This window comes from Diadema setosum, chromosome 2 (assembly GCF_964275005.1).
Source record: "Diadema setosum chromosome 2, eeDiaSeto1, whole genome shotgun sequence".
NCBI lineage: Eukaryota > Metazoa > Echinodermata > Echinoidea > Diadematoida > Diadematidae > Diadema > Diadema setosum.
In genome coordinates this window covers 33951725-33971762 of record NC_092686.1, presented here as the reverse complement: position 1 = coordinate 33971762, position 20038 = coordinate 33951725, and the positions used below count along the sequence as shown (strand labels likewise).

Below are 20038 nucleotides of genomic sequence, written 5' to 3'. Positions count from 1 at the left end.
TTATATGTTGCACTTTGTTAGAGGAGCTTTAAAAATAACAGTGATACACAAACACTTGGCTTCAGGACCAAAGATACTTACTGTCTGTCACAACAGAAAAACTGTGCTAAATCTACATTACGGTGATGCAATAACTCAGTCACTCACAGTCAGTACACAATGTCAGAAGATTCAATGTCATGATTTGTTTGTTTTTTTTAGCGTGATGAATATCCTCCTAATTTGTTGCATGATGGCTTTGAGTTCCACACCAATGAAAATGAAATATCGAAGAAAATGTTCGAGTGTGGCACAATAAGTTGTGTTCCAGCCAATCAGGCTTCTGCTTCACGTAAAACCTACATCCTTGTGCAATCATCAACTATGCCAGATCAAATTTACAAGGAGCACTCATTCACAAAGTTCATATCCACAGAGCATGGTCATCTGCAGACACAAACACATACATGTACCACTCAATGATTGGTCATGTCTCTATCTCCCACGACTAATTTTAACTTACCAGTACCTTGATCTAAATTCACACAATATACTTTTAAGAAAATGAAGAACAGCTTTGCTATAGTTTAATACAGGTTTATTGGACTTTTTTATTGTTTGTACACATATATCTTCTAATACAAAATATTTACAGGGTATAGTGATAATACTTACATTGTAATGATAGATATTGTGGAATGCTACATTCACAATGATTTTGTCTTGGAGTATCCATCATGAATCGATTTCTTTATACACATGTGAAATACATACCAACTAATTCCCCAACAACTAAGTTAAATATCAATTTTATTTTCTTGTTTAATCCTTATCACTGCAATGTATTGTTGTGTTTTCAAAACAAAACAAACGTTGGCATAGTGTTAGCATGAACAGTAGGACGGAATAGTGATGACTTGACAAACTGATGATAATGACAAATAGACAATAACAAGGTACTACTGCCTTTCCAATTAGGAAAACAAATCAATATGTCATCAATTGGGAAGGCTAATAAGCCAATCATTTCAGCTTGTCATCCCACATTTATAATAACTCAAGCATTTTCACTGTTTTGTTATAGAAAGGAGATACTATTTCGAGTATGTGCCGTATAGAATACATGTGCCTGTACTGGCTGCCTGCTTTTTACAAGGAACACATGCTGGAAAAGACTGTTCAAAAAGCTGTCCTGTCACACACACAGAGCCACACGGAACTTCTTCTACTCAGTTAACGATGCATGCTGGTATGGGTCCCCAAAGAGACTCATGCTGCCTTCTTCAAGACCATTACTAAATGCGAGTGAGCTGCATAAACAACTATTAGTTCTTTAAAGCATAAACAGGATGGGGATGGTGCTCTACAAATTTCTTTACATCAACATCTCCACACAAGGTTTAGATGGATGACTGCTGACAAAACATTCTCCAATCATTTAACTTTTGATTTATCATTTATTTATCTATCTCTTCACTGCGGTTTCAGCTGTCATGAGATCAATCCAATTAAGAGTTTCTCCTTTGTCCAAATATTCATGTTATAAAAACATTTCTGATAGTGAAGGACCAGCTGAACATCAGAAGTACAACATGTTGAATTCCTTTGTGCATTGGGCATGGTGACCAAGTATTTTCTGTGCTAGCTCACATGAGACAAATTACATTACGCCCTATCACTCTGAGGCCTGATCAGGCCAGATAGAAATATGAAAGTCTGAAAGGGTTCATCATCCTGGGTGCAAGACTCTCTTTCATCCTATGTAAAGAAGTACGCCATCTCTTCTTCCTCCTTGTTGGCTTTTTCCTTTGAACGATCCACTTTGCGCTTGGTCTGCGGGGGCTCTGAGCGATACACCAACTTGCGGCCAGTCTGTTCGGAAAGAAAATAAGTACAAATTTGTAAGGGCGACTTATTTTTTATATGAAACCCAGTGCATTACCAAGAAAAGAAAGGAATGAGGGATATACATATGACATCATATGCTCCAAGTAACATACAGACACACATCATAGTTTTTCTTGCAGGTGGAAATTAGCCACAAACTATTAGTGACACAGGGCTGAGACTAGTGGTATAGTCGACTCTCGTTACAATGAAGTCCTCGGGACTGGCAGATTTCTTTCGTTATATCAAAATTTTGTTATAGCCGAACAAATAAACAATATAAAACATAGAGCGGATAGTGTTGGGGCCTGAAATTTTACTTCCATGTAACTGGAATTTCGTTATAATGGGAGTACACTGGGAGTACACTGTATAGAACAGGTAAAGTACGACCAAAATTATATCTACACCAACCTTCTTCTTTGGGTCTGCCTGGGCTCTCTCCAGTGCCCTCCTGACCCGCTCCTCCTGGTGGATCCTCTGGGCCTCTAGCTTCTCCTCTCTCAGCCGCAGCCTGCGCTCCTTCTCCTTGGCCTTCTCCGCCGCCTCCACCTTCTCCGGGGGCATCGTCTCGATGCTCTCAAACAGCTCCTCCAGCTTGTTCTCAATGTTGGTCAGCATCTGCAGGGTGCTGTGGTGATTGCACAGGCAAAACAAATATCACTAGACCCTCCTCATTCAAATGGTATTCAATTCAATTCAATTCAATTCAATTCAATTCAATTCAATTCAATTCAATTCAATTCAATTCAATTCAATTCAATTCATAAAAGCAATACAGCTAATATTTTATGTTCACTGTACAATAATCAAATGTCGAGGAAACCATTAAAAAGCAGGTGGCTTGAAGATTGTGATTCCCTTTACACAGATTCATAAAATACAAATTGGCAAGAAAGTACAAGGTAGATAAATGATACTTGATAGCACTGGATACTAAACTAAGGACAAAAGATACACACAAAAACAGACATAAATACAACAAACATATATATATATATATATAATACAAACAGAACATCATGAGTGTATGCTCTAAAACTTTGATAAAAGCATAATCACTCATAACATTAAAAAAAAAAAGATATTGTTTTGATTTTAACTTACAAAGATTTAGACTCATAATACATTTGTTACATAAACAGTTGCAGAGAACATAGATGTCTGCCAGAATCAATGTACAGGGTGCCGAGTCTGACATGCCAGCACACACGATCACTACACACTAAGATAAACATTTGTAGGGTGTAAGAAAGCTCATGAGCTTGAATTGGGCACCATGCTAAGGTAAATGAAATTGCACAGGTTTGAAATACATTTGCTGGGAACAGCAATGTCATGAACATCTATAGGAAATAATTATCTAAATGTTTAATAAACAGCAACCTGGGCCCCGTTTTATCAAAAGATATAATTGATTATAAATTCCCTTACCACACAGGCTGCCATAGACTTATGATAGAAATCAACTATATACGTGTAATCAATTATAACTCTTCATGAAGCAGGGCCCAGCAGTGAAAGAAATGCATAAACAGAGAGATACTGCTATCAACCATCAAATTAGAGAAAACTACCACTTCCACTACAATGACACTGACACTAGAGCCATTTAAAGAAATAAACAAACAAATCAACTAAACTATACTAGCATTTCAGAGCAAACAAACAATCAGAACTAAGAAAGGAAAGCTCAACTTCAAGGGTTCTAATACTGAGATGTGTTGACAATTACCTGATATTTGCCTCATTGTCGCCTATGCAGTTTCGGTACACATCTTCCACTTTATTGTTTAATGTATCCAACATTGCTTCCTGTGGAGATAAAAAATATAAGATATTGTTCACCTGGGATATTCAAAGTCAAATGTAAAAAGAATTAGAACACAAATGAGGAAGAAAAGCTACATGTTGAAATATGTCAACTAAGAACTTCCTTAAGACTCCTACAAAGAGTGCAACTAATATAGCTTGCGCATTACGTTCAGTTATTGACTTGTCGAATGCAACTATATTCTTTGCTGTCCACACAAATTTTTGTTCTTGAAGAGAACATTATATATCAAAAAAAAAACAAAAACAAATACACAATGTACTGTTTCTAGTGCTTTGTATCTGTAGTGTCTTAAGTGTGCAACTTTTCTTCTACTTTTTGCACACAGGCATGTCCAAATCGCCCAAATATTTCAATGATATTGAATTCACTTTCCTGTTCAGTAGATACGCATGCATCTATACATCAGAACAGTGCATTATATGAACTCATTATGACATAAATTATGCACAATTACGCAACATGAAATTGCCATTGGAAAGATACAGAGAAGACATGATAATCATTTTTTTAATGCAAACTAAATCCTTCTCACCTGGTCCTCTGCCTTGAATTCTCCAAATGAAAACATTCTGTGTGAGAGAAAGAGAGAAAGAGACAACACTCAAATTGTGATTGTCATTCATTCTCTTTTGCTATTTTTTTTTTTTTTTTTTGTGCACAACAAAATTTGGGAAGGTAAAAATTCATGTTCCGTTTATAAGAGCAATACCATCAAAGTTCAAGCAATGTCTGGTCTATAACCAAGTTCTCTATAGTTGTGCACATTAATTAATATATTCTGAAATTGATGTGTAAATAATTATGCATATCCACAGTTTTTATGGGTATATTCTTTTACTTGGGTGAAAAACAACAACAATGCCACAAATGCTGATAACAAGATATATCTCAAGGTGTATCAACTATGAAGCAAATCTCTTCTCCATATGCAGTAGAACAGCACTGCGGAATTCTGCTTTACCCAGATACATCAATTAGTCACTCTTTAAAAAAACACTACGGCATCTCAAAAAAAAACTAGATATATCGCTACGGCGACTGATATGCCTCCGCCATAATGCATGGTTCTCCTAAAAGGTCTATAGTGCAATGTCTTGACAATGTGTGATGACAGTTTCACACAATTGGCAAAATATTAAAATGACAGGTTTGCCACAAATGTGCTGAATGTTCACTTTCCTAAAACTAGGTTCAATTGGATGAATGATTAAAATGTCAGAGTGCAGGTATTTGGGGAACTGGTGATTTTTACTTGACTTTTGACCCTTTTATAAGTTTATGCATTGAGTAATTTTCAAGGTATTGAGAAAAAGTATAATTTCAGTATCAAATAGGAAAATAGCATTATCTAAACCTGGCCTTTGACCTTTGACCTCACAGTTCCAAAGAGAATCACTGTTAGGTTGAACATGCATAAATATGTAAGTTTCATGATGATACCTTGAGTTACTTTTGAGATATGGAGGAAAAAGTGCAATTCAGCACTTTCACTTGACCTTTGACCTTTGACCTTTTGGCAAGAAACTTCCCACAGAATATATATTGGGTAATACATGCATACATCAAGTTAAAAAAAAACAAAAAAAAACCTTCAGGCATTGCATAAATAGACGAAGGAAAGTAGTGATATTTTGAGGAGTTGACCTTGACCTTTGAACCATGACCCCCAACTTCCCTAGATAATCACTGCCCATTGGAACAGGCATATATACTAAGTTCCATGAAGATGCCTTGAACCATTTGCGAGATATGGAGAAAAACATGAATTTTCAACCTTTTTTTTCACAAAATAACCTGTGACCTTTGACCTTTGACCTCGTGACCCTAAAATCCAAACAAAGTATTATCCCCCCAGGATACACCCTCATACCAAGTTTGATGTAAAACCACCACACGGTTCTTGAGATATTGACAAAAACAAAACGGGATGGACGTACGGACGGACGGACGGACGACCCGAAAACATAATGCCTCCGGCCACTTCGTTGGCGGAGGCATAAAAATACAATTGGATTTCCACATTGATAACTTTCAATATGATTAAACTGTCTGAATGTTATTTCAGTGTCTAAAAATATAACATCTTACCTAAATTTTGCCAAAAATCCCATTTAAATTGGTTAAGCAGTCACAGAGAAATGTGATCGTTGTAAAGCATGTCATGGGTCTATTTCTTCTGGGTTTAGCCCTTGGATGCTCTTGGAACTGCATATTAAGTAGTTGATATTAAATAGTTGATATTGATGCATGTGTGTAATTCATGCTCTGTCTAAAGATGCATCAATGTGTACTCACTTTGATTTATGTTCAAGGTCTCTTGCCTTGTCCTCCTCCCGATCAATAGCGTGCTTCAACATGTCAATCTGCTGCTTCAGGATCTCGGTTTCTCGGTTCCTGACATGAAGGAATTTCAGAATGTAATGTCATATTCCTCAAGGTAGTTAGACAAGCAAATACAGACTATCATATTTCTGCCTACTAAATATTTCACTCATTACAAGTTCCATTTTATGCAAAGTCTTGTCAATTTCCAATCAGAGTGATTACAGAAACAAAAGAATAGAATTTTTTTTTCAGCATCACTCCTTGTTCCATAAACTAATAGAAAACTTCTAATCAAGCTTTGACACTGATTAACTAGGATATCATTCATTTTCATTTCTGTGCTGAACATGACTTTGTATATAATAAAGAATAAGATGAATATGCTTTTTGTTTTTGTCTTTTTTTTCAATCGACTTATGACCTACCCATCTTTATTTGTGGAAGATACTGCAAAACCATACATACTCACAGCATGAATTTTTGTGAATTGGAGCCAAGAGCCTTTTTAGCGGCATGAAATTGTAGCGAATTCCCATTGGCACTCAATTCATTGTGTTAAAAAAAAAAAAAAAAATTGCGAGCATTTTATTCTCGTGAATCTTGGCTCCTCGCGAGATTCGTGAAAGCCTCATGCACGCAAAATTTTCTGGTTTTACAGTAGATGAATGGATGGATTGATAACCTGATTCACTCACATCCTGGTCTCAGTGGTGTTGATGGTCTGCTTGATCTCTTCCAGGCTCTCCTCCGTCTCCTGGCTGTTCTGGATTAGGGACAGGTTCTGCTCCTCCAGGTCAGCAAAGATGTCCAGCAGCTGCTGGGGGTCTGAGAAGTACAGCTCTGGCTCCTGTTGATTGATTGGATGGATGTATGGATGGATGGATGGAGGGAGGATGGATGGATGGATGGATGGATGGATGGATGGATGGATGGATGGATGGATGGATGAATGAATTGATGGATGGACGATGGATAGATGGATGGATGGATGAATGAATGAATAAATGAATGAATGAACGAATGAATGTGTTATTTTTATAGCTTGCAACAAATTTCTTTCAGCTTAAATTTGTAATTATTTCAATTCAGTTTCCCTTGAGCATCTAAACTTGGCGGCAAGGGGCTATAAACAAAAATTTTCACATTTGTTAATACTTTCATCATCATTCTATTACCATCACCATCATTATCACTGTATGTAGTAGTAGTAGTAGTAGTAGTAGTAGTAGTATCAGGTTTCTATCATCATAACATTTGTTGCTTGCTTCATTTCTAAAGTCCTTATGAAGTGTCACAAAATAGTGAAGTAACATTGTGGTACCATCATCCAACATCCCATCTTCAAATGTCTAACTTTGTCGGTAATACAGTTGTATTATCTTGGTACACTGGGTATGTTTCTGTATACTGTATACGCCAAATATTTCATGAGGTTTTCATTTTCGCAAATTTCGTGAGTCAGGTGCTTTAATTTTTGCAAATTTAGAAACACACAAAAATATTAACTCTGATCCCAACATGAATGTGACAAGCAAACACACATTTCTCCGTTTAGTACTGTGCTCCATAATCGCGAATTTAACCACTTTGGAAATTGTCAGGAAGTCCCGATTCACAAAAAAAAATCAGACTCATTAAATTTAGGGCACATACAGGACGCCCTGTACATACCTCATCGCTCTCATAGTCTGAATCGTCCTCTGCATGTTTGGCCTCATCTTCACTCTTGGTAGGACTCTGAACAGTGGCTCTGAAAGCAAAAAAAAAAAAAAAAAAAAAAAAAAAAAAAAAAGGGGAGGGGAATAAAGTATCAATATATGCTGGACATGTGTGGATTACAGCCTTGGTATTATATGTGCACAGGAAATAAAACAAATAAAATGCAATGATAGAACAGACAAATGCAGGCCTTGCACTAAAGTTACACAAACAAACAGAAAGTGTCATTTTAGGTACACTACATCACACTACAAACTCATATACATGAGGCTTAAAGATTTTTATTCTCTGTTAACCTAATATTTCATTTCTGTGTATTAGTACAAACACACAAACGAAGTCTTTGAACGTCAATGGGCAGTACTACTTTCATACATACCATCACTAATTCCAAATTTTTCTTTGTTATTCAAAGTTTAAGTGAACTCTATTCTATCAAGCTACTTACCAGAGAGCTTAACAGGATTTATGCCGAACAGAAATCTTAAAAAAGAAATCATTACCAAAGTAGCCATAAAACGAAACAAAGAGGAAAGCTGAGAACTCAATCAGCAAATACAACAGTACAAAAATCCTCCAAAAAAAAAAAAAAAAAAATGTCTACTAATGGGACAGTACACTGCTGGTACGAAGGCATGAAGCATAGATGAAAGGACCTGTTCCTCTTGTCTTATATCATGTTTCATAAAGGTGTTATCCATATGTTGGCCAGAAAACGCAAGTTCATATCAGGAAGTAATTGCAACATTACGACCCCTGACTAAATGTTTTGCTGCACATCTGTAATAGTAATGCCGCAAATCAAGCAAAATGCTTTGCTCAACACAGGCTGATATAGCAGATCTAGCAAGGAAACACACACACACATACACACAGCCCATGGTTAAGACCGAGGTATAGCTTTCAGCAGATCTCACCTCTTGTTCGCAGACCCACGGCTGGAGAGCCTACCCCCTTGTCTGGTGGCACTCGCCTTGGAATTCCTCCCGTCTGTGCTGGCTGAGGACACTTCAGGAAAGAGGACAGATGGGAGAAAAATGAATTCAGTTGGCTTCTGTTTCCCTCCACAAACTGTACACAAAACATTCTATTTGTAGGTAGACATCCTGACATATATCTGAGCACTAAACCCTTCTTCTTTGTCTTCTCTACTAAAGACTATGACCTGATTTCTTGTAGATGGTTTAACCCTATTCTAACTGGGCTATTTGAGACCAAGTTTTTACCGAGGGGGGGTCAATTTGACCCCCCCTTCAGATCTCGGCCGCCGATCACGCGATCGCCACGAAATTTTGCCTGAAGATAGAGCTGGATGTCAACTACAAGATTACATCGTCATACAATAGAAAAATATTGCCTTTCTATTTTTAATAAATTAATTATGCAAATTTGTGCATGAAATCATATTTTCACCTATAACTCCATTAAAAAGACTGGAGGATTGCTAAATTTTTGTGTCAGAATTCCTCAAGACACATCAAACAATTTTTGTGTAAAAAATAGCTCAATTGATATTAATTTCTTTTGTTTTTTATTGTTTAGTTAATTTTTTATGTATTTTATTGTTTTTTCAACCTTTTGTTTTCCATTGTTTTTTTGCCAAAACTTGTTGCAGGCACTTTTTCAGGCTTATCTACACTAGAATTGATTAATTTCAATGGTTAAAAGTTGAAATAATCTAATTTATATCAATTTAACCAAAAAACACAATTTGCATTGGATTTGCACACGATATCATGAATTTGAGCTGTTTTTTGGTTGACATGCATATGCAAAACATTACGTAACTTCAAAACGGTGTACCCGGACGTCACAAATTTGGTCTCAAAATATGCGGGAGACTTCAATGAAAAAAGTCGTGAAACGACGCGGCAAAAGCTTTGCGCGTTGCGAAATCGTGGCGCGAAACGTCGAGGGGGGGTCAATTTGACCCCCCCCCCCCCCCAGTTAGAATAGGGTTAAATTTTATCAATCATCTGTAATTTGAATAATGGATTGCCATAAACCCATGGAAAAAAAATTAAAGTTTTGTAGAAAACATTCACACAAATTAAGTCAGGCTTACACAGAAGACTTCTAAGCTAAAATATGGGTATAAACCATCAATGATTTTCAACTGAATTACCAAATGGAAAAACGGACAGCTCTTTTTTTTTTTCTTTTTTTTTTTTACACCAGATCTGTTTTATGTGTTTCCCTTTTCAGGAGATGCATTTGTAAATAAAAAAAAAAAAATATTTACAGCAGTACAAAGACAGAAAATATACTAGCATTGTCAGAACATTTATACCTCCAATTCATATGTTCAAGTCACAAGGAAGGGGAAAAATGCAATACTTTGACCATAATTCTCGCTCAGGTATCAATGTCATGATTTCTACAGCTGAAGACAACAAACATCCAAGATTCCTCTTTCTTTTTTTTTTGTCTTGCTTTTCCATTTGAAAGTCTTTCATCAATGTTATGTCTCTTGACTCACAAAAATATTCTCTATCACTGTAAATACTTTAAATGAGATAGACTTTGCTACCTTTCTTCTTGCCTGCCGAAACCAGCTTGTCTCTGTCCTTGCCCTTCAGTTTACGCTTTTCAAGTCTCTCCTTCCTCTTTTCATCCTTCCATTCGTGGGGTGTGAGTGAGTCCAGGAATTTCTTGTAGAGCTGGTAGTCCTTCAGCAGCACCTCATTCTTGGATATTTCACTATACAATTGTAAAGAAATTAGTGATTTTTTTTAATGTTTTCTGTGCCTTGGATATCTGCTGACCAAAAATTTTGGGTAACATAGAGATTCTTCATACGAGCGTGCCGAAGAAAGGAAATACATGACATGTGTTCAGACTAATGGGCAACCAGAACACATAGCATACAAGATTATTCTGCCACCATTAGGTGGATGTTTAAATTTTTAACACCAACATTGTTCAAACCTAGAGGCTGATCAACTAAATTCACAGCATAACACATTTCACAGAGTGGAAGTAGTATACATAATAAAACAGTGACAGATCCCCTGTAAAGAGATAAGCGTGTTTGCTTGCAAAAGCAAATTGGTATGATCACAGCAAAATAAGAGATCACAGACATAAACTCTACTTACCCTCTAATTCTGCCAATCTCTTCATTGATCTTCCTGATTTCCTGAACTTTCTCCATTTTTGCTTTGGTCTCTGACTCAGCTCTGAAAAATAAAATATTTCATGCATGAAATCATCTCAGCCTGTTTTCCTCAAGTACATTAGGATAAGTCGACACAGGAGTACACATGCACACACAACTTCTCTTCAAGGATAAGCATTCTGCACAATCTTATGACATGAGGTATATTTCCACACCTCATTTTCTGAGTCTCATTGACAGATTCATTGAGCACAATTGTGAAACAAAACTGCATCCCAGACTAGTTCTGTTCACTACTGCATATCTTGACTTCAAAATGATTAGACTGGCAATCTGTCAACAAAAATATGTACCCAAGTCAAAAGCCGATCTTTCCATTCATCACATTCACATAATTTCTCAAGCGACAATGTTAAGTTTCTTCCATCAATATTGGTAACATAATAAAATAAAAGGAAACAATGGGATATATTTTTCCCTCTTGAGAAAGCAACCTTCTTAACATCAAACCCCCTCCCCTTCCTGCAACTGCTGCTCCTCCTCCCAGAGAGGGGAAAAAAATGTGGAAGCTAGTGGAGTTAGACCCGTTTAGTTTGGGCACTGATTTTTCTAATTCAGCCATAATGGGGGGGGGGGGGGCTTCAGCATGTCTAAAAGTAGCTGATTTATACATTGACATAGCAAGGCATCTGACTCATTTCATATCCCAGTGAATAATTTGTCTTTCTTATCTTTAATATACAGGCATGAGACAGAGAAAAGTTGAAAAAAGAGGAGAGAGTTTGCGAGGGAGCGTAGCGACCGAGCGGGGGGAGGGTGTGGGAGGGGGGTGTCCCCCCTGCCACGGTGAGGACTTTTTGAAATTCAAGGTATGAAAAAACTCATTTTAATGCATTTTACAACTGAAATTTACTATTGTTATGAGGTACATTTTACAGAGAAACATTGTGATAATTGAACTCATGAATGACACTTGCAAAATCTAAAGGAAGGAAAAGTATGCTTAACTGTTATACCTAGGACCTACTCAAATGTGAGGCCATAATAAATCACAGTAATGTACACCCAGGTGACGTCTTGCTGGATTCAGTTCATACGGGTACAAAAAAAAATAAAAATTCAATAAATCACAGCTTAGCATTGCCATTGTTGGCTGTCTTTACCATATAGTCCATTAACAGTTTACACTAGTGCGCAGACCAGGCAAAGTACTAGTATTGCTGATCTTGGTCCATGTAGTCTAGTAGAGAATCATGTAGGACCCTATGTATATAAGACAGCTGAAAATATCGGTGATGCAGCTCAGCATTGTTGACCGTCTCTACGTCCATGCAACAGCTAACTTTGACCATGGACTGTAGGTCCATGCTTTGACCGAAAGATCGGTCTGTATCTGTCCGTCGGGGAATGTTCCGTGGAGACTGCGTCTGGCTTCACGGATCCCCTCCGTAGGTGAAGTATTGTTGGATGAAGTCCAGAATGTAATTAGTAAAGCGAATCCTTGCGGCGGATGATGTATCACAAGTTCCAGGTGCCGAGGAAGTCGATTGAATCGCTGGCCTAACGTGGTTAGAAGACGAAACTGGTTCTGGGAGATCAACTTCATATTCCAACCACTGGCACTTGAACTTACTGTATTGGAGACATCTGTGTCAATATCCGCTACACGAGGGTCATCCTTATCGAAGGTCTTCATTTTCTCGTTGAAGAAAGAAATATTCTCACCGGTCCACAAAATCACGATGACAAATGTAGGTCACGCCAATGTAATCCGCGGGATACAAAAGCAGCGCATCGCGTAGACAGAAAGATCCGTCTGTCCGGAGGACTCTTGATTTTGCCATAAGTTATAAGGCTGTCCTCCGTAAGAGATCCGTGAAGCGAGACGCAGTCTCCGCGGAACATTCCCCGCGACGGACAGATACAGACCGATCTTTCGGTCAACGCATCACGCTGAATGCTGCGGCAGCGCATGCATGCCGAAGCTCCTTGATACACGTAATACGCAGTTACAGCCTCACACACGTGTGCATCATATCACACCACACTGCAAGCTACAGTATAGTACCGTAGCTACAAGTTGATCGACACGCACGTTTCACATCCATTTCACGAATGAAACATGCAACATCGCACAGCTGCCCGCTGACAAATGCACTCGAATCACCATTCACACACGGCGAGATATGGTGGCTGCAAAAAAAAAACAAAACAAAAACAAAAACGAGGAAAATCACAGAAATTTTCCCGACTGTGTATTTTCTCCCCAGAATTTCAAAATCCGCGGAAATCCGCGGATCCGCGGAGAAATCTCATGCCTGAATATAAGCCCCCCTCCTCCCTCCCCCCCCCCCCCTCCCAACCAGGTTATGGCCAACATAAGTTACAGTTTTGAAACTGAATAGGTCTGTACTGGTTGATGAGAGAGAACATTGATCTCACATCTTGATGGCCTCCACCGAGTTCTTGTCGTTCTCCTTGAGGAACTCGTCAAACATGGCCGCATCTTCCTCAAGGTACTGCTCGGCCAGTTCCAGCTTCCTCTCCTCTGCCGACGCGATCTCCTCCAGCTTGCGCATCTCGTCCCGCTTGACACCCAGCGAATACTGGACCAGGAACATCTCGCGCTTCTTGGCAATGTAGTCCGGCAGGCTCTCCTTCTCCACGTGGCGGTCTGGAGGAAGTCCAGAAAAATCCCAAATATGTCACAAATACTCAAACCAACATTTCATGGGAAATAAGTGTGTGAAATCAAGCAGACAAGAGTCTCCTACTTCAGCACTGTAAAGTAAGCATATACCAGCTGCTCTATATCATCATCACTAAGCCATCCATTCTGGGGATTCTCCTTCAAAATCTAGCCAAATTCAGTCTCATCGGGATCGCTGGATTCCTTTCACCCATCAAGTGCCAGACACTCACATTTCAGTAGTTTGGGGTTGTGTCATTTTGCTATGACACTTGCTATTCACTATCAGTGTTTCATGAGGTGAGTTTAAAAACCCCTTCCATTTGAACATTTGTTGTCTATCACTAATAGTTTGCTCTAGTTATACAGATTTAAAAATCTGGTACAGTTGAACCTCTATTATCCGGCCTCCCTTTATGCGGATCTCTCTATTATACGGACGCAATCTCGCCATGATTTTTTTTTTATTTTTTATATTATAATTACGGGAGGAAAGGGGGATTCCCAACTCCATGAGAACTCCTACACAAACACACATGTATATACTTGATACATTTCTTAATAATTATTTAGGTAAATCATCAGAAGAATTTATAAAAGAAAATGATTTCATTCTTGCAAAAACAAACCTCTATTTTGGGGTCTGTTACTGAGTGTAACAATGAAAAGGTTGCAGTATACACATTACTACATGTGGTACTACAATGGGCTACGTCAGTACATGTGTATGTATATGTACATGTATAAAGCATTGAGTCTCCCATATCCGGCCAAATCCCTTATCCGGATGAGCCCCGGTCCCGACTTGTCCGGATACGAGAGGTTCAACTGTACTTACTCAAGTTACTGATTCTGATCCTTAAACTGGCAACACACTTTTGAAGATTAAAGTGTTTCTCCGTAAGATGTGCTTGCATTTGTACACTTCTGATTTTGGTGCAGATTTTACAACTGTAACCAGTTCATCTAATCTTTCTCCAATATAAATAAAGCACAAAAATCTAGAGCTGCCAATTTTATGATGAAAAAGATGATAATTTCTGCACCAAAATCCCACCAGGATTTGATGGGTTAACAGTACCAGGGTATCTAGATGAGGATTGCAGAGGGGGTGGGGAGAAACATGTCAATTGTTCCATCTGAAGAATTTGACAGGATACAGGTGACTCCCGCTATAACAAACTCCCCAGGACCAGCAGTGTTCTTTTGTTATGTCGAAATTGTGTTATAGTCGAACAATACAGTATATAAAGATATATAGACAATTATTTTGGGATCCGAATACTTACTTCACTGCAATGAGAGTTTTGTTATAATCTCAGCCTACAATATCATATCCCAGATGCAAAAAAAAAAAAAAAAGAAGAAGTGGAAAGCATGCCTGACAATGACAAACAAATAACACTCATCAACATAACCGAGAGATGGATTGTATGGCTTCCCAACAGTCTCATCTTTAAGGCTAAAACAGAAGGACCGCTTGAGCCCAACTACGACTTGAATCTTACCTCTGGTGACAGCGATAGTGAAAGCAGGGTCATCTTTAACAGCCAGGGCCTTCTCATCTCCTTCCTCCTCCTCCTCCTCTGCATCAAGTTCTTCGAGGGGCTTGCGCATCGAAGCTCTCAGGGCGTTAACTCTTGATGTGTACGTTGTCTTCTCATGCACCTTCAGACCTCTCTGCTTGATTCTCTCCTAATATCATGACACAAAAACGGTAGTAACTTTAGCTGCACAGCGCATAATGTCATTATAACGTCGAATCATCATACACAATATTATCACACTAAAAGCCAATGTATGAATCTACAAACTCCTTCCTTTGACTTTCTGCCATTCTGAGGTCACAACTGCACTTACTTACTTTACTCCAATGGACACCAAAAAAAAAAAAAATCATATCAGTAACTGCTAAAAATGATGTGTAGTAGTTAAACATGCAACCCTGTGTGTAAAAAGAATCCCTATTGCTTAGAGATAAAATAGCATTCATGAAGGAAAATGTTGACAATAAAGCTACAGAATCACCAATGAGTAGAGATGGTTTATTTAAGCTTTGCGGACTTTACTGCTTGCAAACTAGTACAAAGTTGGAGTGAGAAGCAAATAGTCATCCCATAAAAAAACAACTGAATCTGGATAACAGTGATTACTTACAGCCTTCTTCCTCTGCCTTTCCTTGTCCCGCAGCATGAAGATGTCATTGTCAGCTGGCATGGTAAACGGATTGAAGTCTGCAGGCACATTTTCTTCACTCTCTGCAGGCAATAACCACGGAACATACAAAAACCATTATTCAAGGGCTGTAAGAAACAATCTCAAGCACTCAGGTGAGATATCAACCTTGTAAACAGCATTGCAGTATGATGAGGGCTGAAAAGCTGCATTTTTAGTAGAAAAACAGTATTTTCACTTTGCCAGCAACAGACATGAGTAGTAATTATACAATTTGGGATAGGTCATATTCTTCATGAAACATGAAGTATTTTTGGCAAAAAAACAAACAAACAACAACAAAAACAAACTAGTACAAATATTGAAAAAAAAAAAGTATTGGTTGACATTTCTGGGATTAAAGCTATACATTTCATGGGAGCATTGTTTTCTCTATGATCAGCTGTATTCCATGACCATCCTGACTTACCTGTGATTGCAGAATGTTGTGAAGCGGATTTGATCGACTGTGGGAAGGTCACTCGCCCCGACTGACGGGAAACTAAATCTTGGCCTGCAATGTACAGTGGAAATGGAAACCAAAATTGAATGATACATTTGTAGGGAGGATACATTTGTGAGGGGGTGTGTGCATTGCAGTATGTAAACAAACACAAACACACACACACACACACACACACACACACAAGTCAAGTTCAGTGGATCTTCTGCAACTTTTTAGATTGTGAGGAGATATCAAGTTAATTTCAACAAACAAGGTTTGACTGTGGTTCCCCGTGTAAAGTAAGATCAAGAAAGATTTGATGCTCCATCTATCAATTTTCATCAAAAATTTTTCCATATAGACTTCAACGCACCACCAACTGCAGGCCTGACACTAGCTGTGGCCCAGTGGCCCAGGCCCACTAAAGATGTCTAAAAAAGTCATCTTCTGGGGGCCCTATTGGGCAGTTATGATATAAATTGGATTGTTATTTTTTCTCTTTGAAGCATAACAGTGAAAGTACAAAGCTAAAGACCAGTCTCAGAGGACATACTCTTCCCACTTGTACACACCATCACCAAATGGCAGAATCATACTAACCTATGTTTTAATTCTTCCCAGAGTTCTTCTCTTAGTTCATTATCAAGCCTATTGATAATGAACTAAGCAAGATTCGTTGACATTCATCTGATAGAGAGACTACAAATTACAATACCTATTCACTTGTTATTGTCTATAAGTATGGTTGGACCTACTACTCATCGACCGCCTAATGTTTATTTGCTTGATAAGAATATTTAACACTGAAATTCACGTAAAAAACTTGACCTATGTACGTGATTGAGAAAATCCAGCACTATCAAATGCCATTGTTCCCTTTTCGATTCAAAGTTTCAGTGCAAAAATATCGCTGTCGAACTTGCGTGGCCTCGTTTCAGCTCCCCGCGGTAAAGCTCCTTATTGAGATCAACCGCTGTTTTTGCATTGACAATGCACGCAAATTGAGTTGTATTGAAAACCGTGTTGTACGAAGCTTTTTAGAAACTTCCATAGACATTACATTACGATTCGGTGAAAGTATTCATTCGAAATTTTGTCCTTGATTAAAACCATTAATGAACAGTGAATTTTCACGTTTTCCCTCACCATCCTCATCAACGGTCAAAGCCAATCCATTTTTATGTGCTCTGCGCGTAGTGAAGTGCGTACTAAGCGTGCTGTGCACCAATGGCAATGTATATGTGGTCGGTTTAAAAAAGGGTGGTCGATATGTAGTAGGGCTACCATACTGAGTATTAAAACATTAGATCTCTCCATTTTTTTCTTCTTCATGTTTACACTTCCAATGGCTGTCCTACAAAATGCAAATCCCTCTTCAGTAACATAATAAAGTTGCGTTGATGACTGCTTCTTGGTTGGTATTGAATGACAAACTTACGTGACTTCTTTTCTCCAGATGTAGGAGAACGAGATGGCGGAGATGGAGATCCGGCCGGTGAGCCTGGTGCAGACATGGTTGCTTTCCTGCAAATGCAGAGAAATAGTGACAGAAGGGAGGGGGGTTGAGAGGGAAATACATACAAAATGCAAATTAGATGTTTAGAGATTCCAGACTATAGCTCTAAATCATCGATCTAGATAGAAAGATATCTGATTGTAACATGTTAACGTTAGACATTATTTCTATGTAGGACCAAGGGGGCGAGGTCTGTCAACATGGTCAATATACGACAAGTTATAGAAAGAAGAGGGCATTATTTCAGGAAGAAGAGCCAAACCAAACACTGACTTTAATAAAAGAACACGTTGATCTTTATCCTAGAAACGGTTTAGGCCCTAAAGTTTACAGCTAATGTTAGGCTAGGTAAAAGCCTGTATTTACGTTTAGGGCCTATGTAAACGTTACAGGATAGAATCTAATTCGAGTAGAATTCTAATTGTAATGAGTCAAACACTCTGTGTTCAAATACATCATACTCACCAATGTTATCACACGTCGTTTCCTTGGGAAATCAAGACAGTTTTCAGTCGTGTGTCAGCAGTACGCGACACCATCAAACAGCCCGTGCACAATATTTTTATGTAGACGACCTAGTCCTAGGCCTATGCAATTACGACGGTCGTGATCTCAATCTCGCATAGGGAAGTACAGAGGGCATCCACAACAAGTAGACCCTACCCGACACATGCACAGTGCAATATGCGGCAGCTGCTGCTGCGGTACGGTAGTACGGGGAGCATGTAGCGCTGGCGTCATAGCAACAATGGCCTTTTCGCATCGTAGAGGGCAGTAACATGCATGGCCCAGAATCTCGTTGACCAGTGAGTCTTTTCGTCGATATACAAGGTTAGTTTAGCGGTTAGTGAGAAAAACATCTTTGTCAATGGGATGAAAGTCTCCTCATTGAAATAATAATTATTCCTCGAATGTTATTGGTAATAGTGAAAATATTTAAAAAGGATGAATACCCCCAAAAAAGAACAGTAAATCACGCAAAATTTTCGTTTGCATTCAAGTTTGTATCAATTTAAATAAAGCTGCTTCAGTTGAAAATGTTTGCGTTCTGCTTGAAGGTATATTAAGTTTGTTGTTGTTGTTGTTTTCCTGTTTGCTTAAAGTCAATGCATCTTTTGTGTATGAAATCCTAAACCATTAAGAGATTATAGTTCCTAAAAACTGCAGGAAAGAAAGCCCGGCCCTTACGTGATTCGGGAGATTATTCTTCCTCTTCAAAAACAGGAAACTTGATTTTCGTCAAAGTGACTTTTTAATACTGTAGACAATTCCCGAATTAATTTCATAAAGTGCATGTTTGGCACGGTAGGTGCTTACAATGGTCAGGAAATAGCCATACCAAGAAAGTGCAAGAGAATGGAGTCACAACCTCATCCTCATAAGTTGCATAATTATCTTTATTGTATTTGATTACTGTATCGTTATTTTGTGAATTGACGGACAGCCAAATGTTGAAAAGACATCTACTAAATTCTTAGGTATATTACTCTTGATTCAAATTAATTTGTCTTATAGAATGTTTACACACATAATGTTCATTATTCAGTTTCTAGAGGTATCGGAATCTTTTACCACCAGACAAACTTGGCTTCTCCAAAGTCTTTGCTTATTTTGTATGTGCTTATGTTACGTATATATTGCAGCACCGTGTGGAGAAATTGTGGTTCAATTAAAACAAACTAAATATCACTTTTACAAAAACGAGCAGTGCGGATGATTGTAAACTCTCACTACTTATCTCCCTCTGACCCATTGTTTTCTCAATAAAAACATTATAGGTAAATTATGTTAAACAGCAGTTTCTATGCACAAATACACGTTCAACCGACTTCCCTCGGTGTTCAATGATTTTTTTTTTAATTCCTAATGCCACTACATGTATTCATTCCTACCCAACTCGCCGTTCATCTGATTACCATCTTGAAAACCAAAGATTTTATTGTTTTAGCACAAAAATCTTTGAAAACATCATGACCCTGATGTTTGGAATTCTTTACCCGACAAGATTCAAAAACAGCTTTTAAATAAGATATGATGTTAACTCAATATATGTCTTATTATTAGAGCATGTTGCTCCTTCATATCTATTTTTTTTTTTCTATTCACTGCTATCGTTAATGAAAGGGCCCCGAACTGAACGTACACAACAAACATAAACACAAAAGACACATGAATGCACTATATCACGGTTACAGTTCGTTATTCCGAAGGTTTGTTAATCCGATATTGAAACAAAGCTCGTTATTCCGAAGGTTCCTTACTGACCCTATTTCATTGTCGCATCAACGAACCTTCGGAATAACGAACCC

At 38.2% G+C, this 20038-nt stretch overlaps 1 protein-coding gene across 1 annotated transcript; it reads right to left on the bottom strand.

Annotated features, from left to right (window-relative positions):
- Positions 1-565: 565 nt before the first annotated feature.
- LOC140242036 (cilia- and flagella-associated protein 100-like) lies at positions 566-18377 on the bottom strand. The gene is made up of 16 exons (XM_072321789.1): positions 18195-18377; positions 17652-17737; positions 16199-16282; positions 15712-15812; positions 15063-15249; positions 13308-13539; positions 10846-10926; positions 10278-10447; positions 8665-8755; positions 7700-7778; positions 6724-6875; positions 5999-6097; positions 4236-4272; positions 3602-3681; positions 2281-2497; positions 566-1851 (listed from the first exon to the last, which is right to left on the bottom strand). The coding sequence occupies exons 2-16, from the start codon at positions 17725-17727 to the stop codon at positions 1738-1740; spliced, it is 1800 nt and encodes a 599-aa protein (XP_072177890.1). The 5' UTR covers positions 17728-17737; positions 18195-18377; the 3' UTR covers positions 566-1737.
- Positions 18378-20038: the final 1661 nt, after the last annotated feature.

Coding starts and splice junctions, on each gene's coding strand:
- LOC140242036 (XM_072321789.1), bottom strand. CDS start 17,727: ATGTCTGCACCAGGCTCACCGGCCGGATCTCCATCTCCGCCATCTCGT. Junction 3,682..4,235: donor AATTCAAGGCAGAGGACCAG/GTGAGAAGGATT, acceptor TTATCTCCACAG/GAAGCAATGTTGGATACATT. Junction 1,852..2,280: donor AGGCAGACCCAAAGAAGAAG/GTTGGTGTAGAT, acceptor CTTTCCGAACAG/ACTGGCCGCAAGTTGGTGTA.